The following is a 22,872-nucleotide window of genomic DNA, read 5'->3' on the forward strand; positions in this document are numbered from 1 at the left end:
CAAAGCCGGGTACGTTCCGCCTTCAACCCTGGGTACCAGCCTTTGATCCTCTAGCCGAGAAATCTACAAATGCATAGGTTTAGGTACGTCTATACTCCCTTCCCTGGGAGTACTGGGATGCACAAATATTGTCAGACATAGCTAAAGGTATCGGAGGATTGCTCCGTTTCGACAGAGCTACGATTGAAGGGGATTTTGGGCACTTCGCTCGAATGTTGGTGGATGTCGATTTGGCTTTGGAATTGCCAGTGAAGCTGGGTATAGAAAGGAATGGAAAACATCTATGGATTGAAGTTGTTTATGAAAAACTTCCCAATTTTTGTAAAGTGTGCTCCTCGATAGGACATATGGAATATGACTGTCGATGCAACTGTAAACCGCCTCAGTCAGATGGAAGGAAAGAAGCGGATGCTAATTGGGTTTTAGAGAAGAAACAAAAAATTATTCGGCAAGAGGTGCCGGTTACTAACATAATCCAGCGCATCCTCGAGGACACGCGGCATGAAGCTAACATCTCAGATGAATCCAAACTCCCAAATAGCCCGCAGGGGCATGGCAGTGATTGTGAAGAAATGCCAGATAGGTTTCCTTCCCCAGGAAACGACAATCTGTACGGATGCGAGTTTACGAAACCTGCTGCAACTGGTTTGGAGATAACAGAATATGAAGGGGATGATCTTGAAAAAGAAAACGATGCCGTTGTCACCCTTTTGCAATTGAGTTACAAGCCGTGGGCCGATATAGTAGATGAGGAAAATACTGAGGAATGGGAGACAGTGCAAAAGAAGGGTGTCAAACAGAAAGAAAGGCGTAAACAAGCAGAGGGATCCACAGTCCGACCTAGATGGACAACTAAGGTACTAGTAAGGTTTAAATGAATGTCCTTTATTGGAATTGTAGGGGTATTCAGAATAAGAATACCCAGCGTCACCTTGTTAATTTAAGTTTTTTGCATAAGCCGAATTTTGTATGTTTAGCAGAACCTATGGTGGAATATGAAACAGTTAATTCAAATTTTTGGTCTCGTTTAGGACTACAGCTAGTTGCTATGAACTCAAAAGATAAGCCAACCCTCTGGGTCTTTGTTGTTTCTAGATTCGCTTCTTCAGTCAGTATTTGTCAGAAGAGCGATCAATATATTTTGGTTAATTTGCAGTGCTTCGGAGGCTCAAACTATCTCTGCTTTGTGTATGGTAGTGTCTGGGCTAACAGACGGGCACTTATGTTTGACAACATACTAGTTTAGTTAGCATTGTTGAAGGGAAGATGGGCCATTCTAGGGGACTTCAACACTGTACTTGGCTCTCATGAAAAAACAGGGCGTGCGTCTGCGCCACGGCCTTGCAGGGATTTTCGTAACTTTTTGGATATAGGGGATCTCATGGACACTGCGGCTTTTGGTCTATTCTATACCTGGAGCAATGGTAGGCGTGGGAACTCGAGGGTAGAGAGCAGACTTGACAGAACGATGTTTTCGATGGAATTTGCAGATTTTTGGGACACTTTTAACAGCACCGCCTTGGCAAGGCATCAATCAGACCACAACCCAATCATTCTCCAGTGCAATAATTCTAATAGGGTGCCATCTAGATTCTGGTTCTAGTATATGTGGATTGGCCACCCAGGGCTCAAGGAGGTTATTCGGGATTTCTGGAACAGTCCTCAACAACGGCTTCCTCCAATGTAGTGCCTTAGTGGGAAACTTAAACACCTCAGGCAGATTCTGCGAAAGTGGAATAAGGAGACATTTGGTAATCTTGATATGGCGATTTCTGATTCGAACAACACCCTGACTGGGATTCAATTGGATATTGCAAGGATAGGGTATTCTAATCAGCTGCGCAAAAAAAGAGTTGGAAGCACATGCTTGTCTGGATTTAGCGCTGCTGAGGAAGGAAACATATCTCCGGGATAAAAGCCGTATTACCTGGCTACGGGATGGGGATATGAACTCGACTTTTTACCACCGAATGGCTGCTGTCCGGAAAACGTCCAATGGAATACAAGCTCTTCAGATCAGTGGTAACCTTACAACTGATAAGGAGCAAATTGTGAATCATGTAAGAGAATTCTATGCGTCGTTGTTCCGTAATGATACGGAGAGGTGGCGTTCCTTTGAAGAGGTCTTTGAAGTAATTTGACGGCTTGTAACTGATACTGAAAATGAAGATCTTGTGAGTTGTCCTGACATGGAATAAATCTGCGGAGTCATACTCTCAATGGACAGGAACAGTGCACCGGGACCAGATGGTTCACGAGGGAATTTTTTTCAGTTTTTCAATGGACAGGAACAGTGCACCGGGACACACAAATACATATAATTACAAAGATCTATTATTGTTTTCAAATTATTTAGGAATTTAATCAACTAGAGATATAATCATATTAAACCTTCTAATCAATATTATCACATAATCATATAATTTAAATTATAATTATCAATTAAATTATTCTATCCATAATATATACAAAAATCGGTCCATACACTTCATGTCCCTTAATTACAATTTCGTCATCCGATTCTAAGTCTCATATGCGATCCAATAGGTTCTTATCGATGTTAGTCGCATATATTTATTGGAATTAATTCAACTAAATATATAATAGAATGAATTCAAGGATCGTTACTAGCAGAACTGTAGGCATTCCCCCAGAGTGATAAGAAGTCAGATTGATAGTGACGTTTACTTAGTATATACTTAACATATGCCATCAATGACAAATATTAGGCAGAGTTTGTTTGTTTTGTGTTTTAAAAAATATTGAGACGTGGTTTTTTAGGATCTAAATGTCAGATGGGCCTTTGGGATAACGGTTTTGTAAAATGTGGATCTAAATTGGATGAAATTTTACATATAAACAAATAATATTTAGGAGGGGGTGAAATGAAATTTTTTTAAATAGGTTAAATGGATATGATACTTTAATAGAAAAAAGGAAAGTACCATATTATCCCTGTACATTTCCATTTCCGTTGTCTCTCCCAAATAACAAAAACGATAATATAAACAGGTGCAGGTATTTCTTTTTTTTGTTCATGCAAGCATTTTCTTTACGATTTCACTGATACTCTTCCCTCTCTCTCTCTCTCGTTACGATTTTCTCCAGGCTCCGATTCTTCCGCACTACGAAGTTCATCTTCTTCTGCGCTGCTGCTGCTTCTCGAGGTATGTTTCTTCTTCTTCTTCTTCTCTAATTTCTTTTTTGTTCATCGAAGCATTTTCTTTACGATTTCCCTGATACTCTTCCCTCTCGTTACGATTTTCTCCAGGTTCCGATTCTTCCGCACTACGAAGTTCATCTTCTTCTGCGCTGCTGCTGCTTCTCGAGGTATGTTTCTTCTTCTTCTTCTTCTCTAATTTCTTTTTTGTTCATCGAAGCATTTTCTTTACGATTTCCCTGATACTCTTCCCTCTCGTTACGATTTTCTCCAGGTTCCGATTCTTCCGCACTACGAAGTTCATCTTCTTCTGCGCTGCTGCTGCTTCTCGAGGTATGTTTCTTCTTCTTCTTCTTCTTCTCTAATTTCTTTTTTGTTCATCGAAGCATTTTCTTTACGATTTCCCTGATACTCTTCCCTCTCGTTACGATTTTCTCCAGGCTCCGATTCTTCCGCACTACGAAGTTCATCTTCTTCTGCGCTGCTGCTGCTTCTCGAGGTATGTTTCTTCTTCTTCTTCTCTAATTTCTTTTTTGTTCATCGAAGCATTTTCTTTACGATTTCCCTGATACTCTTTCCTCTCGTTACGATTTTCTCCAGGCTCCGATTCTTCCGCACTAGGAAGCTTCATCTTCTTCTTCTGCGCTGCTGCTGCTTCTCCTTGTCGAGAGGTATGTTTCTTCTTCTTCTGGTTGGGTTCTGGAAAATATGACATTCCTTGCTTGTGATTCTGTATTTGGATTGTTTTTTCTTGCTTGTTATTATAAGCTTTTATTAATGCTTGATTTCTCCTAATCTACGAATCTGCAAAACCTAATCTAACCTGACCTAACCTCTTTTGAATGAATGCTGCTTTGATTTCATTGTCATGCAATGCATTCTTGTTGTTGTTGTTGTTGTTCTGTTTTCATGCTCATAGCTCTGAATTGGTAAACTTAGCATACATACATTCTTGTTGTTGTTCTGAATTGGTAACTTAGCATACGATACATTCTTGTTGTTGTTCTGAATTGGTAACTTAGCATACGATACATTCTTGTTGTTGTTCTGAATTGGTAACTTAGCATACAATACATTCATTCAGATTAGATTATTGAGTCCTATTGAATAGACTATTATTAATTATTATTTCATTGCATTTTCTTCTTACCAGAAAATGGCTCCATGTAAAAGGTTGTTGTGGGATAAGTTCTCGAGGATGAGTAAAACGTATTTCCCGGCAACACTTTTGAAAAAAGTGAGGAGAGGGATAAGAGGGCAGAAGAAGTGGATAACAGGGATCAAAGGATATCAATATTACCCGACTGATGAAGTTCAACAATGGATACTAAGCAGGCGTTCTTTCAGAACCAAGAGGCATTTAGTTCTTCCGATTCCTGAGGATCAGGGAAGACGTAAGTAAATCAATCACTGTTTCTCATTTGTTTATTTTGTTTTTCTTTCTTTTTTTGTTCATCCAATCCAAGCATTTTCTTTTTTTATTTTGTTTTTGTTCTAACAGGTTCCACATGTTTGGTTCACGCGATAATCAATGCCACGGAGGCTCGATTCCGGATAGCGCAATGGAGTTTGGATCCTCGTATCGACATACCAAGGCTGTCTATTCAGCACGCAATAGATGCCATTGCTCCATTTAGAAATGAAGATACAGTTTTCAACTTGCTCGGGGTTAGATATGTAAACGAATGTATTGGCCTTGGTATGGATGAGATCGGAGTGACTACCGCAGCTGCATGGCCATACCGGGCTTTGGGTGAGAGAGATCGACCAGTACTCCCCCTTCCTCGTGAAGTGCCGGTAACTTGAGATTTCCATTATTTGATTGATGCTTTAGTGCTATATATATATGAATAACTTAAACAAAGATTTTGGTGCTGGGACAACTCTTTAAAACTTGGTTCTTGGTGCTATTTGCTAAGATTTTAAACCAGTTGAGCTTCTGATTTTAACTCACTTTGATTTGATGAAACTTGAATAATAATTTCATTTGGAAACCTGTTAATTATATTTTACTTACAGGAATGGGAGCGCTTTAAACTAAGGCATGTTGAAACCATAAATGAATCATCGTATGATGGTGACTCAGAAGCTGTAATCAACGACCTTATTGCCAAATTGAGGAAAGACGGTCCCTTCGTGGCTTGGTTCACTATACGGTCAACCCACACTGCCTTGGGTATCTGCAGAAAAACGGGTCATTCTTTGAGGGTCAGACATTCAGTGGTTATTTCTGGCTATAAAAAATGGAGGAGCAGCCGTAGTAACAGGATGTGCGGATACTGGGAGTTTTTGGACACTTATGGCATAGATTATGGTAGAAACGGATTTGGCAGGATTGCCTTTAACGCCGTCTCTGGTGTTGAAATTCCATATCCCTTGATTTGATCAGGATATCAAGCCCGAGTCGTCCCACTTACTTAACCCATCAACATACTTATAGTTTCTGTTCTCACATATATACGTTAGTTTGTTTTCTGTTGAATTTGATTACCTTGCTGCAACAACCTTTTTTTTTTTTTAATGTTTTGGTGATATTATGGGTTAACTATTATTCAACTTCTTTTATCATATCATATTCTAATTTTTATACCCTTATCACATACATATTTTAATTAATTTTATATTTTTTACTTCCACTATAACATAGCCGTATAAATTCATCCATTAATTTGTTTTTGACCCTTTTTTATATCCAGTTAAAGTCAATCATTCTCATTCAAAACCTAAATTTCAGAGCACCCAATTGAATTTTAGGATATCTTAGTGATTTGTGTCACCGAGAGTATCATAACACGTCTCAATTCGGAGGTCTAACCAAAAAAAATATTAACTATGTGAATATCCGGGATGAAATTGGACAGTAACCTTAGATAGGGCCATTTTTAGCCATAGATCAAACACAAAAATATCCATCTTGTCAAAACGAGTCTAACGGAACAAGAATTACCAAAATCGAAGGTCGGAAAAGACCTTTTCGGGCTGTAAAACTACAAATAGGATTTTGGGGGCATGTGTTAGACACGTGTCATACATGTGTCGGCATCCTACTGGCATGTGCTTTGCACTTGCCGGGCACACTTGTCGACATGTGCTTTGCACGCACCAGCCACACTTTTCGACACATGCTTTGCACGCGCCAGCACGATTGATGCAGTTAGGCGTATGACAACATCATTTTTAGCCACACTTGTCTCCTCGTTAGTGCATTTTTAGGGCTTTGAAATGTTAAGTGAAAATTAACCGTTTTACCCTTTTTTTTCTACTTTTTCCATAATTAACCCCGAATCCTAATTCTAGCATGTAAATAGTAGCTCTTACACAACTTTCAGAAGGATGAATTTCACACTAAAAATAGTTGTAACTCTGCCGAAACCATCCAAGTCAAATCTAATTTTTGAAACTAAATTCCGTAGTCCATTATTCATATAATGATTCTTCCAATCATCCCACCCACAACCTAAGTAAAGGTTTATAAGGGAAATATCCGTTTGTTGTTTAACTCAAAAAATGATTTACTAGTTAAATCACTTGTTTTTAGTCTTTTTGTTTATTCCAATTAATCCGTTTTTTTTATTTATACTTTTATATTCAAATCTCATATAAATAGTATTACAAGTTAATATTATTGATTTAATTGGTTTATTTTATTCGTAACGATGATTTAAAATAAATGAATCAATTCGAGATAAATTTCATATCACGATCGTTTAAGTACTGATAGTTATAAAAAAAATTATTCATTTTAATCCCTAATATAACAACTTTATATTTATTCATTTTAATCCCTAATGTAAGAACTTTATTTTTATTTATTTTAATCCATAATCAAATAACTTTATTTTTTCTTCACTTTAATCCCTAATTTAATAACTTTCTTATTTATTCATTTTATTAACATTATTTTTATTCATTTTAATCCTCAATCTAATAACTTTCCTTTTTATTCATTTTAATCCATGTTTTAACAAACTTATATTTTACCGTTTTAATTCAAAATTTAGTAATTTTATTTTATTCACTTTAGTCCTTAATTTGAAGTCTTCTCTTTCTTTCAATCAGGTCCCAGAATAAACAATTTAAGTTTATTCATTTTAGTCCTTAGTCCATTTATGCATCATAGTTAATTGTATAGCTATGTTATTTGGTTCTAACCTTTTACTTTGAGTTAGTAGAAATATGTGAGAACGTTATTTTGGTTAGGAATAAATATTCAGGAATGCCCGAACGTGATTGTATTTAATTTGTAATTATTTCATTGCTTTTGGGATGATAATATTTTGATATTTATTTATTTTGTGTGTACATGTGTAATATTCCATTAAAATTGATTTTTTCAAACAAAATGAATTTAAAAAACAAAAGAGTTATTAATTGTCTGCTTGTATGAGGTGGGTTCACTGGGCGACTTTGGAATTGTTTAATATTTCTTTTCGAATGAATATTAACCTTCTCCAAGCGTACCTAACTTCCCGAATCCACTTGCTTCTCACAAGGAATCTCATTAACCTTCTCTGACCTAAAATCTGGGTGGCGAATCTTTCTTCGACACAGGTCCCGTCGAGCTGTCATTTTTCAATTGTACTCCGAGTCTAAACAATACTGTAGCGTCATAACGCGGGTCTGCTTTTGAGTTGTTCCTCAAAGCCCATGTCTAACGCGCGTAATTACATTTGTTCATATTTCATGGTATACAATTTTTTTTTGAACCGACATCATATTCAAAAAAACAAATAAAACTTACAATTTCAGTAATCAATCTTGAATGAAATATTGGAGTATCAGGAGCAGCCAATGAGTCCCAAACTTCTACTGTTTTCTTGTTCATCATAATTCGAGCTAGAGTGAAGTGTTTTTGATGTAAAATAGGGATATAAATCTAAAAGATGGCTTCGACATTGGAATTTGTATAATATTGGCATACAAAAATAGAGACTTACATCATTGAATCACATGATTAAAAAGTTTATATTACACATATTTGTTTGAACTAGTATTTTGGTGGTTCTGTTTGAGCTATACGAGATGAAATTCTCATATACCGTTATCGGGAAGGGGGAGTCTTTCTGGTTTATCTATCTCAATAAAGCCTATGCGAGTTCAAACAAGAAGTTGTAATATGGTCACCTATAACATCCCAAAATTTTTGATAAAAGTATGGATTAAATCCATCAATGCCAGGATTCTTGTTCAGGTGTATAGAGAACACAACATCCTTAATTTCAACAAGGGAAAACGGTCTCAATAGGTATGAGCATGGTTTTTAGGGGTAAGATACCAAAATAGACCTATGATTTTTAGACTCTACGTACAAAATAGCACCAATATAGATTTAACGTTTAAAAAATAGTACCAATTTAGGCCTCCATAACGAAACGGAACACGTCATTGATATTACCCCGTTAAACTCTGATTTGATAAATTACGGGGAAATTATGTTAATTCAGTCTAAAATTAATTGTTCAATATATTCTATATAGCATTACCTAATCCAAACGATTAAGGAATAAATTTTATAGTTCTTTTATTCAAACATATTCACGATTTTCTGAATTTAACAAAATTATTACTTATTGAATTTAACAAGTTTTAATTATATTATATAGCTTAATGATTGCATAAAAAAAAAATGTGAAAATGACCATTGGAAATTAGTTCCGTTAGCTTGCACAACCCAAGCCTTTTGTGAAAATAGTAGTTGAGCTAAGTTTAGATAAATAGTACTACTTAACAGATTAATTTGTGAGTGCAAAGGTTTTGTAATTTTTTAAGCTTTCATTTATTTTTATAAACAATCATTGAGCTTATGATCCCTAACGTAACCTAGCGTAATATAAATCACAGTGGAAAAGAATCACAATAGAAAGTCTCGAAAGGTTCTCTCGAGGATATGACGTAAGTCGTAGTTGCCGAACCAGGATAAATCGTGTGGCTGAAACTTTCTATCTCTATTCTCTTTATTTATTGTCTTTATATTTTGATTGCAAATATTTCATTAAGATAACTTTTATCATATTTACTTAAAAAGGTTTTAAAGACAACAATAAGTACTTAATTTGCACATTTATCTGATTCCGCAAATATTTGTATAATACCATTTTTAAAAGGCTAATAAACAGTGGTAGAGCCAGGACCTATTGGTCGGGGGGCTAGCCCGTCAACAAAAAAAATTTTAAATGCTACGGGATGGGCTAGATGCTACATGTCGGGTTAAACCAGCCCATGTTATTTTTATAAATCCCAAGAAATCCTAAATTAGACCCTAAATTAATTATAGGGGTAAGATACCAAAATAGACCTATGATTTTTAGACTCTACGTACAAAATAGCACCAATATAGGTTTAACGTTTAAAAAATAGTACCAATTTAGGCCTCCATAACGAAACGGAACACGTCATTGATATTACTCCGTTAAACTCTGATTTGATAAATTACGGGGAAATTATGTTAATTCAGTCTAAAATTAATTGTTCAATATATTCTATATAGCATTACCTGGATTCAAGAAAACTAATCCAAACGATTAAGGAATAAATTTTATAGTTCTTTTATTCAAACATATTCACGATTTTCTGAATTTAACAAAATTATTACTTATTGAATTTAACAAGTTTTAATTATATTATATAGCTCAATGATTGCATAAAAAAAATGTGAAAATGACCATTGGAAATTAGTTCCGTTAGCTTGCACAACCCAAGCCTTTTGTGAAAATAGTAGTTGAGCTAAGTTTAGATAAATAGTACTACTTAACAGATTAAACATCCCATCCCAATTGAACCATTTTGTTATAGGTTGCCATTTTATCATTCACCTAATAACACAAGCCCAACCTTTTGTTTAAATATATATCTTTCAAATCCCTTAAATTACTCTAATATAATTTTTGTATTGAATTTCAAAATACAAATATAATAAAAGACAAAACTTAAACTCTTAATAGGCATATATAAGTTAAGTTTATCAATTGTCACACAGACGACAAGTCACCGAAGTTAGCTTCTAATCTTGTTCGGGCCTATAGATACCAGTCACTTGATTAAACATGTACCATTTTCGTCATAAAGCCATGGCGGATGACCATATACCACTTTCGGTATATACCAGGGTGGACGACCAACACAATATCCATCGGTAGGATGAAATTTCTGATCAGGCAAGCAAAATATACAACCGTGGTCGAATCCTGCATAGTCAATAGCATTCCAATCAAGGTGAGAGAGTTCCCAAACATAATCTACAAGGCTTAATACATAAATAAACACTTAAACTTGACAAGTTTCTTCTCTTGGCACCCTAAACTTTAACATGGACCTATCACGCACCTATACTTGACTAAATATAAATGTTATATTGCAATTTAGTGTGGATGAGGTTTAGTTTAGTCAAGTATGAGTGTGTAATACGTATATGTGAAAGTTCAGGGTGCCAAGGGAACAAACTTGTCAAGTTTGAGGGTGCATTTATGTATTAAGCCTAATCTACAAATTGTCCAAAGTAAAAAGAACATTTAAGAATCCCCTTGGGGACGTGGGAGAGAGTTCCCCATCTCCGCCCCCGGGGTTTTTTTTCTCCCCATCCCCACATAATGGGGAAAGTAAATGGGGACAAATACAAGATGTTTTAAACCTAAATTAAACAAAACAAATGCAACAAAGGATAATATGCGCATTACCAGGGTCATCACTAGGCTCAAATGTAGAACAGCACGTGGCATGAAATTTCCCTGAACAATCATCTTTAAGCAATTCACCAAAGAAGTGTTTTGGAGAGACATCACTGCAGTCAGCATTCTTGCGTTTAGCAATGAAGCTGATATGAATCCAATATTGATCGTCCTCAGATTCAGGGAGTTGTAATCTCGAACCACTTACATCCAGGACTTCTAAAACTTCAAACTCAGCATCCTAACCAACATTTTGTAAAATTAGAAATGCTGCAGCACAAGTGGTTAAAATAAATATGAAAGAGAGCAGACAGGAAACCTGGTTCTTTTCATAAAATTCCAAAGCCATCTTCGCATATCCAAGATTCACTTCCTTCAAGATTGCGACTAAACTGTTTTGCTCAAGAATCATGTTAAAAATTAGTATTATAGTCATACTAATAGCTGAACAGAAGCTAGCAATAACTAAAAAATATATAGACAGATAAATCTTTTGCAGAGTTATCTATCAACTATTAATGATTTGGTTCATTCTCGAACCATGCTATTTGACTCGCCAAATATGACAGATCAACTACTCACAGACCAATATTTGAAACCCTAACAATTAATGAGGAAATTAATCATCACCTAGGGCTCGTGACTGTAGTACCCCTCAAACGGCCACGGGCGGAGCCTCCATCGATCTGTCGTTGAGTGGCGTCAATTGCTCTTGGCAACCTTTAATTGCAGAAGAAACGAAATGAAAAGCACAGACTAAGTCATGCTAAATGTCACAACTTGACATGAATTCATGAAACCTCAACGTTTCACAATGTTATCAATCAATATTACACTGATCAGGATTTCGTCTCTGTGGAATTTGATTCGCCAAAAATCCAAACCCTAAAAATAAGGTGAAGCAATTAATTATAAATGAGAAACTTTACCCAGAGAAGGACCCATCCTTGAGTCTCTTACGCTTGACCTGGTGACAGTTGGAGCCTCCAGCTGTATCTCCTTCGGAGGCACCTCTTTGAAACCTTGAATTGCAGAACAAACGAAATGAAAAGAACAGACTTATGTTTAAACATGTAATGCGAAAGCTTTTCAGAACAGAGCAATAAGAAGAAAACATCAAACCCTACAACCAAGTCACAACAACAAGGCCTACTAGCTTCTGCAGTAATTTTTCACAATTTTATATTATTAAGTAATCAGGATTTCATCTGTAATTAGGCCGTGGTATTTGATTTGCCACAAATAAAAAGCCTAAGAACAAGGTGAAGCAATTAGTTACAAGTTAGAAACTTTAACAACAGACACTCTCCTTCTTGACTTTCTTACGCTTAACTTGGTGACGCTCGGAGCCTCCTTGGGAGGCATTAGTTCTTCTTTGAAACCTTTAATTGCAGTACAAACAAAACGAAAAGCACGGTCTAATGATAAACATGTAATGTGAAAGCTTTTCAGAGCAGAGCAACAAGAAGAAAACATGAAACCCGACAACCAAGTCATGCTAAATGTCACAACAACAAGGTCTACTTGACATGAATTCATGTCAAGTAGACCTTGTGCACCAACTTTTCACAATGTTATCAATCAATATTATTAACTAATCAGGATTTCGTCTGTAATCAGTCTGTGGTATTTGATTCACCAAAATTCCAAACCCTAAAAATAAGGTGAAGCAATTAGTTATAAATTAGAAACTTTACCAAGAGAAAGACTCCTCCTCGACTCTCTTACGGTTGACCTGGTGACCGTCGGAGCCTCCAGCCATATTCCCTTTGGAGGCATCAGGTCCTCTTTGCAACCTTTAATTGAAGAACAAACAAAATGAAGCACAGACTCGTGTTAAAAATTGTAAAGCGGAAGCTTTTCAGAACATACCAATAAGAAGAAGACATCAAACCCTATAACCAAGTCACAACAACAAGGCCTACTACCTTCTGCAGTAATATTTCACAATGTTATTGATCAATATTATCAACTAATGCGGATTTCATCTATTTGATTCAACAAGAATCCATAAGGACCATAACCTAACAATGAGTGAAGAAATTAATTGTTAATTATAAACTTTACCTAGACACTCGCTTCTTCTTGATCCTCTTACACTTGACTAGGTGACTCTCCGAGCCCACACCCATCTGTCCATGAGAGGCATCACCTCCACATTGCATCCTTCATATGCAAAACAAAAAAATAAGTGAAAGTGCAAACATAAACATGTGATGTGAAAACTTTTCGGAACAGAGCAATAAAGAAGAAAATGTCAAAGCCAACAACCAATCCATGCTAAAAGTCCACAAGACATGAATTTACAATACCTTTCACATATTTATCAAAGAAAACAGTATTATCTATCAACTAATCATGAAGTTTGTCACCAAATCCTATTTGTCCATACATCCGTTATTGGAGTGAGACGATTCCATACGAAAGTATCAGTTCTTCCACACAGAAGGCTGCCAAAATGAAGGTATATTTCATTTTTTTCGACCATTTTTGTTACTTGCTTTTGTTTTTCCTTATACAAGGAACTAAACCATGGAGACTCTGAACTAAAGCAGAGGCAAGGAGATGGGGCAGGAACAAGGACAAGGAGATGGAGTCATTTGTTCACAATGTTATCAATCAATATTATTAACTAATCAGGATTTAATCTGTAATCAAAACCCTAAAAGATGTTATGAAGCTTTTCAGAACATAGCAATAAGAAGAAAACACCAAACCCACAATGTTATCAATCAGAGAGTGGTATTTGTTTTGCAAAAAAATCTAAACCCCCAACAATACAGTGTGTATTTGATTCGGTGAAGCCACTTAGTTAAACTAAACAAGGTTAGCCTCCTCTAACCCCAAAACAAACAAACTCTAAGAATCGGTGAAGAAATTAATCGTAAATTAGAAACGTTACCTAGAGGCAAGCTTCTTCTTGACTCGACGACGCTTGGAGCTTCCTTGTGATGCAGCAGCTCGTCTTTAAGCAAAAAAGAAAAAAAACGCAAATTAATTTAATAATAAGCAGACATAGAAGATAATGAAAGCTTTTGAAAACACTATAGTCCATACGATTTCAGTTCTTCAGATACACCTCCTTCCATCGATATCGATCGATGATCCCTAGTTTCCTTCGAATTTAAGCAAACAAACAATGAACGATATTCTCTATAGTCCTAAATGACTGTGACTGTATATAGGTTAGGTTGGGGCGTCTACATGTATTTGGAAAAGTTAAAAAATTACAATTAATTTTTGAGTTTTGATCAATTAAATTCCAATTATTTTTTTACAATCAATTGATTATATTTTGTGCAAGTTCACGTACTGGAGCTATTGAGACACTTTGAAAGTTCAAAAGGTAAATCAAGCTTTTTTCACAAGTTTAGAGACCAAATGATGTATTAAGCCTTAGAAAATATGGTTTCAACGTTATTCTTGCAAATCGACTTTCAGGCTTTCTGTCAGGAATTGGACACTTCGCACCCAAGGGGTGTGGAAGATGATTTGGGTCTTGAAAGTACTGTACCGTATTAGAAGCTTCCTGTGGCTAGGAGTTAAAAATAGGTTGCTTACTAATTCTGATAGGAAAAGGAGGCATTTGGTGGAGTCTGGAGCCTGTGGCAGATGCAGAGGTAATGAAGAAACTTTATGCCATGCTCTTAGAGACTGTGAGAAAAGTAAAGAGGTTTGGAGGAAAGTTCTCCCTAGAAATGTGCTATCTTCTTTTTTAGCCCACTCTGAGCATGATATGGGATTAATGGGAATCTTTTGGCTGAGTTGAATCAGGGTGTTCTCTTATTTGTGGTGGTATGCCATCAGATTTGGAAATGGAGAAATGAAGAGATTTTTGGAGGAGAAAAGGTTGTTTTGCCTAATGTCTTGGATTACTTTTCCAAGAAAATTTGCACCTTGGGGGATAGCTTCGTTGAGGATCCCTTGGCTAGGGCTATTTAGAGGAAGGAGGCCCATCTCTTAGGCTGGGTTAAGCCTAGAAAATGTGTGCTTAAGCTTAACACTGATGGTTCTTGTCTAAAGGACGGGAAAATTTCCGCAGGAGGGGTTCTGAGAGATGATGGTGGTGGTTGGGTTTCTGGTTTCTCTCAGAATTTGGGTTTAGGTTCATCTTTCTCGGCTGAGCTTTGGGGGATTTTTTCTGGTCTGAAGCTAGCTAAAAATCTGGGGGTGAAGAACCTTCTGGTGGAGTCTGATAACCTTAAAGCGGTCAAAATGATTTCAGAAAACAATGCGTTTTGCCTGAGTAGCCAAAATTTAATCAAAGGTATTAGAAGGATTGGCTCCTCCTTTGATTTTCTTAGCTTCACTCATATTTATAGGGAGCAAAATCGTGTAGCAGACCGTCTTGCGGTTGAAGGTCATTCAAGGATGTTGGGTCTTTCAACCTTTTCTTCTCCTCCGATATCCATTTCGTCTCTGATCCTGGATGATTTAGGGAGGGTCAGTTTTCCCAGGCTGATCCCGGACTAGGCGGCTTTCTTTGTTTTTCTTTGTTTTCTTTCCTTTCCTACAAAAAAAAAATTAGAAATTTATTTATGTTAGAGATTTAATCACATGAAACCTTCTAATTAATATTATCACATAATCAGATAATTTAATTATAACCATAATCTAATTATAATTATCAATTAAACTATTTCATCCTTAATACACATAAAATTTGGACATACACTTCATCTCCCCCAATTACAATTTCGTCCTCCGATTCCAAGTCCCATATAAAACCCATTAGGTTTTTACCGCTGCTAGTTATATATATTTATTGAAATTAATTCAACCTGATTAATTTTAACTAAATATATAACGGAATGAGTTCGATAACTATTACTAGCAGAACCGTAAACATTCCCCCAGAGCGATAAGAAGCCAGGTTGATACTGATATTTACCTTTCCGTATTAGGTCCAGTGCAATGCGATCCTTCATCAGCTATAGCCTTAGACGCATCTGTAACTATGGAATATGTCAAGTTACATATTATGAGATGTTTGTTTTACTTGTTCAAGTAGAATTAACTCTAAATAGATAGGTTAAGTGAAATCTTCATTTCTACTCTTAACCCGGTCACTTTGCAAGGATTTTTAGTTAATTCTACACAAGAGGCCATGGATATATCTCCTATCTATCAAGAGTGACGAATGCTCAATCTAACATTAACTATCCTACTATTACTTTATTCCCTCTGTAGTGGATCGTATTTGAACAGAGTCAAAGCACCACACTCTAGAATCTAGAATCACTAATTAATTTTATTTTTTTGAGTCTGATGAATACTTATACCTACTAATACCATTTGAGATGAAATAAGTGACATTCGGATAAATCCATCCATCATGTTATCTCAAGTCAGGTCCCTAATCCTAATGAACTCCTTCACCGGATCCATGTAATTGTCTAGATATCTCCATATCTAAAGCTTGTGAGATCAGCTCTCTGTTCATAATAGAAGACATTATTACGTATAAGTCTCAACAGCACTATGTTAATCTCATAAATATATTATTTAACGTGGGATTGCTTTAAGTTTTATTGGTTTATTATAAAGTTTAGTCTCACTTCATGCTTGTGTGAACACTTTATGATCACTTAAATAAACTTGGGATTTCTTTTAATTAACTTAATTAGTTCTGTTAAAAGATTAATGCCTTTATATAGTTAAACATACTATATCTTATAAAAACAAACGATAATCAACAATTCATTTACAAATAGTTTATATCCTACAACAATTGTCTACAGGACACTAAACCCCAACATCTCCCACTTGGACTAAAGCCAATTGTTTCTGAAACTAATCCCAAAAGAATTAAAATGACGACCATGAACTCTTTGGGTTAAGGCCTTCATCAACGGATCGGCAACATTGTCCTTTGTGGGTACTCTTTCTATTCTCACATCTCTCATGTCTATAATCTCTCTGATGAAGTGATGTCGCTTGAGATAATGCTTGGATCCATTATGAGACCATGGTTCCTTTGCTTGTGTAATGGCTCCATTGTTATCACAGTACAGAGTAATGAGATTCATAATGTCAGACACCACTCCTTGTTCTGTCACGAACTTCCTAATCAAAACCACCTCTTTTGCTGCTTCTCTAGCTGCGATGTACTCTGATTCGGTTTATGAGAAAGCAACACTTTCTTATTTGGAACTCTTCCAACTGACTGAACCCCCATTTAGGATAAACATGTATTCTGTTTGGGATTTGTAATCATTCTCATCTATTAGATGACTAGCATCTGAAAATTCTTCAATTTTAAGTTCTCCACCTCCATACATGAGCAACATGTCCTTAGTCCTTCTCAAACAGTATTGTACAAATCGGTCAAGTCGGCGACTAGTCAGCCGATATATCGTTGATTTTTACAACACCGCCCAATTTTCTATAAATGGTCGAAATAAGTTGGGAGCCTAATTTTCTTCCGCATAGGCGGTTCAAATCGGAATAAATCAGACAAATCGGATAAGGCAGAAAAGTCGGACAAGTCGGGTTAGGCGAAAAATCAGAAAAAGTCGGTTTATATATTATATTTATATCACAACTACTATATTTATATTTATATGCTTATGTTTATATTTATATATTATGTTTATTACATATTATATTTATGTCACATCTATTATGTATTAACTAATAACTATTAAGTATATTAATATTTAGGGTAAATTTCATCAATGGTGTACAATCTTTGTCTCATTTCACATTTTGGTGTACAACCTTCAATTTGTCTCACTAATATGTACGAACTTATATGTGACCTCCCACTTTGGTATACAACAGGTAAAAATGATCGGTCAACATGAAGTCAACATGACACGTAAGCAGTTTGACCGATCAAAAAGTCAAAAGTTGACCACCTATTATAAAATTACTTACATACCTTTTTCTCCCCCCCTTCCCCTTTCATTTTCTCACTTTAACTTCTCTCTCTCCAACAACTTCTTCAACGACAATGGTGAAGCTTGGGAGTCTAACTATGGCGATTCCTTACTTTCTCGGTACTCGAGTCAGCTCTTCTTTTATGGAGATCACCTCCTGTCCCTCGCCTCTCTGTATTTGGCGACTTGAATATAGCAATTTATGCTAAACTCCCACTTGTGCACTCATGGTATAGAACTCGAGCTCACCCTTCTAAGCTAACAGCTGGGTTCTACAACACAACGCTCAAATATGGCTATAAACCAATTTCTAGAATGTTTGCAAAGAATTCCTGCAAGATGATCTTACCAGGAATGGACCTGTTAGATGAACATCAGCCCCGACAGTCATTATCAAGTCCCGAGTCATTACTTGCACAAATTCGAAGGACTTACAGAAAGTTCTGGGTGGAGGTTTCTAGGCAAAACTCATTCATTTCTAGACTCTTCGCGCAAACATATTCAATGAAGTTTGGCAGTTAGATTTTCTATAATACCATGAGAACACCTAAAACTTAATTATTATTTAGACTCTTCGCCCAAGTTTCGCAGTTAGATATTCTGCAAAATATTGATATAATTAAGTATGTTTATAAGTAACACCCAAACTTAATTATATTACAATTCATTCATGAAATCTTAAATTTGTTGTCGGGTTAATGATAAGTTGCAAAATAATTAATAATTTATTTGCAGCTAAGGTTTTTGTTGGATTGCTTGTGGATTCCCAAATAATATATAAAAAAAAATTGGGTAGATTGGTGTTCAAGTTTAGGTTGTTTAGCTAATAATTCATCCTAGAACAAGATAAACCAAAATTTTATGGATTTAATTCAACATACTTGTAAGCAAAGTTATCAAAACCGGATCGGACATCAAACCGGATTTGTAACTGGGTCACGGGTCACTTGGTCGGATCGGATGGCTCGGATTGGTCGAACCGGATGACGTAATAAATAAATAAATAATATTTATATATAATTAATTTAAAATTATTTTATAAATTATTTATATCTAAAATAGATTATAAAGTTATGAATTATTTATATAGATAAATAAAGTAAACTTATTTACCATAACTATATTTAGGTCTTGTAGTTTGTTAATGACCAAAATATCCCATTTACATCTTTTAGGTCTTCCAAAAAAAATAAAAAAGTAAAAATATTGGGGAGAGGGGAAGTTTCTCGAGTATCTTGAAAAATGGGAAAGTCTGAGTACTTTTGTACATCTACTTCACTTTTTTTTTTCTTCTTCTTTCCATAATTTTTTTTATTCTTTCCATAAAAATATTGCAGAGAGATGGTTGAGGAAGACATATGGGTTAACGTTTCTCCTCCTCCTTCTCATGTAGTAGATTTATTTTCTTTGTATCTCATCAAGAAGAGCTCGCCGGAATCTGCTTTCTTTTTTTAGCTCACCGGAATCTGCTTCCTTTCTTTACTTCTGATTCAGATGCTTTAATGGCATTTTTCATCCATTTTCATGCTACTAATCTGTTGTTCTTTTCCCTACTTCTGTTGAGTCTGATAGGCGGACTTTCATCAATTTCTTTTCGTGATTCTGATATAACCGGGGTCAAGCCGGTTCACCGGTTTGATCCGGCTCAGTCCGGTTTTCTAGACATCTATTAAACCAGTGTGATTCGGACCGGAAGACTGACCGGTTCCCGGTTCGATCGGTCGAACCGGCCGGTCCGTTTTACTAATGATTTGAATGAAAATGATGATCAGGTGGTGTGTTGACCAGGCATTGACCGATCATTTTTACAGGATGTACACCAAAGTGGGAAGTCACTTGTAAGTTCGTACATATTAGTGAGACAAATTGAAGGTTGTATACCAAATTATGAATTGAGACAAAGGTTGTACACCATTGATGAAATTTACCCTTAATATTTATTATTTTTAGATAGTATCATTTATATTTTAAATGAGTTTTTATAATATTTATTTGATATAAATCTAAAAAATAAAAAAATACAAATCTGATTAATCCCCGATTAATCTTTGGAGGTCTTGTCCACCCGACTAACGCCTAGCGACTTTTACGACACTATTCTCAAGCACTTAAGAATGTTCTTGACATCAATCTAGTGATCGTTTCCTGGATTTGCCTGAAAGTGACTTGTCATGCTCAATGTAAACGCTACATCAGGCCTTGTGCAGAGCATGGCATACATGATCGAACCAATTGCACTAGCGTAAGGAATCACAGCTATGCGTTTCCTATGATCTTCCATTTTCAGACACTGATGATTAGTTAACTTAATCCTATGTAGTATGGGTAAGTTACCCCTTTTTGATTCATGCATGTCAAAATGCCTTAGCCCCTTGTCAATGTATGTAGACTAGGAGAGTCCAATCAATCTTCTCGATCTATCTCTATAGATCTTAATCCCTAAGATGTAAGCTACTTCTCCTAAGTCCTTCATGGAGAAATTACTAGATAACCAGACTTTCACCGATTGTAACATAGCTATATCGTTTCCTATTAGTAATATATCATCGACATATAATACAAGGAAAACGACTGACCTCCCACTGACCTTCTTGTAAACACAAGCCTCTTCGGGGTTTTGCTCCAAACCAAATTGTTTTATGGTTTCATCAAAAAGTTTGTTCCAGCTCCTAGATGCTTGCTTGAGTCCATATATAGATCTGTGAAGTTTGCAAACTTTATTTGCATCCTTCGATGTGAAACCTTCAGGTTGCATCATATATACATCCTCAAGCAGGTTTCCATTTAGGAAAGTTGTTTTCACATCCATTTGCCAAATCTTATAATCTAAATGAGCGGCAATAGCAAGCAAGATTCTAATGGATTTGGACATGGCTACTGGTGAGAAAATTTTGTCATAGTCATTTGTTTTTTTACGAAAACATTTCGCTACCAACATAGCTTTGTAGGTGCTAACCTTTCCATCCATGTCTGTCTTCTTTTTGAAGATCCATCTGCACCTGATGGGTTTTATCCCTTTGGGTGGATCAACCAACGTCTACACAGGGGAGTAGGAGAAGGGTGTACAAGATGCTCTTTCGCACAGGGCCTCAAATTTAAGAAGGCCCAAATTTTTTTATTATACAAATTTAAATAAATTATTGTTATTAATTATTATGTGTAAAATTAAATGAATATGTTAATTTATCCAGAAAAATCACGCTCTAAGAGTGTTAAGGGGCCCAATTTTATTATTATTATTATTATTATTATTATTATTATGCAATATCTAATTTACTTATTTTTATTATATTTATTATGTTAAAAATCAAGTTAAAAGTATTTTGGTGTTTCATTTTGTAGAAACATTATATGAAATTATTAATTTTTTTAATGAATAAAGCCCATTTTTTTCATTTAGCATAGGACCCCAAAAATGTTTAAGACGGCCCTGCGCCCACACTTGGTTAGTGTAAATGGAATCCATTTCAGAATGCATGGCTTAAAGCCATGCCTTGGATTTTGGACCAGTAAGGGCCTCTTCGTAGGTTTTGGGTTCATCGTCTAACTCGGGAACCTCTTCATCGTCTCCCACTAGAATCCAACTCTCTCTAGGAGTTCATGAATTCTTTGTAACCTACAAGTAGGTAATGACACTGGAGTCTCATCTAATGGGGCTGGTTTGGGTTCCACCATCGTTTCTGTTGTTTCAGCTGGTGCTTCTTCTTGAACTTCTTCAAGTTCAATCACACTTTCTATTCGTGTTTCTTCTAGAAACTCTTTCTCTAGAAACACGACATGCTTGGATATTATTACTTTCCGATCATCTGGATGATAGAAGTAATACCCTGCAGTTTCCTTATGATATCCATTGAAGAAACATTTATCAAATTTAGGATCTAACTTATCTGATACTATGCGTTTAACATACGATAGGCGGATTTGGTGGGTACTCGATTTAGGATAAATAGAGCAGTTTCTAAAGCATAGCCCCAAAACGTGTTCAGAAGATTGGTCATGCTCATCATGGATCGTACTATATCTAATAGAGTACGATTTCTCCTATCAGATACACTATTGTGTTGAGGTGTATATGGAGGAGTCCATTGTGAGTGGATTCCATATTCTTTTAGATAATTCAGGAAATCATCTAAAAGATATTCTCCACATCGATCTGATCGAAGTACTTTAATAGTCTTTCCTATTTGATTTTCTACTTCCTTCTTAAGCATTTGAATTTCTCAAAGACTTCTGATTTATGCTTCATCAAATAGATATAACCATATCTAGTATGATCATTTATGAAGCTAATGAAGTATTTGAATCCTCCTCTTCATTTGACTCACATAGGACCACATACATCTGAATGTATTAATCTTAGAGTGTCTGATACACGCTCTCCTTTATTGCTAAAGGGTGTCTTTGTCATCTTTCCTTCCAAACATGATTCACCTGTTCCCATTGATTCACAATCAACTGAGTCTATAAGTCCATCTTGATGTAACTTAAGCATGCGTCTCTTATTTATATGGCCTAGATGACAATTCCACAAGTAAGTTGAATTACCTATCTTATGTCTTTTGGTATCAATTATGTAAACATAAACTTTATCATTCAATACATAATCAATGATATTCTTAAAAATAGAAAATCTCATTTTTATAGAAATCACAACTAGAATTCTTTACTGAAACAGTAAAACCATCATCCACAAGACAGCTAACAGAAATAATGTTTATAGACATCTTAGGAATGTATAAATAGTTCCTTAATTCTATTACAAGTCCAGATGGTAGAGCCAAGACATAATCTCCAATTGTGAGTGCAGCAACCCTTGCTCTATTTCCAACTCATAAGTTTATGTCTCCTTTCTTCAAGTCCATAGTTTCTTAGTTCCTGCATATTTGTACAAATATGAGATCCACATCCGGTATCTAATACCCAAGACTCAGACTGTGAAATTGAATTGATTTCAACATAGAACATACCAGATGTTGAAGCATCTTCCTTTCCCTCATTGAGACAAGCTAGATACTCCTTGCAGTTCCTTTTCCAATGCCTGTCTTTACCACAAAAGTGGCATTCCCCTTTGGGCTTCTTTACTTGCTTACCTTTAGCTTGTGTTGGTTTCGAGCCCTTGCTCTTCTTGGAACCTTTAGAGTTGGGAAACTTCCCTTTCCTCTTGTTA

The 22,872-nt window shown here is 35.8% G+C and overlaps 1 protein-coding gene across 1 annotated transcript; it reads right to left on the reverse strand.

Moving 5' to 3' along the window:
• Positions 1-10,027: 10,027 nt before the first annotated feature.
• Positions 10,028-14,010, reverse strand: LOC136209897 (uncharacterized). The gene is made up of 9 exons (XM_066001521.1): positions 13,882-14,010; positions 13,727-13,789; positions 12,892-12,990; positions 12,522-12,620; positions 11,754-11,846; positions 11,455-11,544; positions 11,144-11,216; positions 10,834-11,065; positions 10,028-10,344 (listed from the first exon to the last, which is right to left on the reverse strand). Exons 1-9 carry the CDS (start codon positions 13,911-13,913, stop codon positions 10,190-10,192), a joined length of 936 nt encoding a protein of 311 aa, XP_065857593.1. The 5' UTR covers positions 13,914-14,010; the 3' UTR covers positions 10,028-10,189.
• Between the last annotated feature and the right edge of the window lie 8,862 nt (positions 14,011-22,872).

The sequence above is a fragment of the Euphorbia lathyris genome, chromosome 10 (assembly GCF_963576675.1).
Source record: "Euphorbia lathyris chromosome 10, ddEupLath1.1, whole genome shotgun sequence".
In the NCBI taxonomy this organism is placed as follows: domain Eukaryota; kingdom Viridiplantae; phylum Streptophyta; class Magnoliopsida; order Malpighiales; family Euphorbiaceae; genus Euphorbia; species Euphorbia lathyris.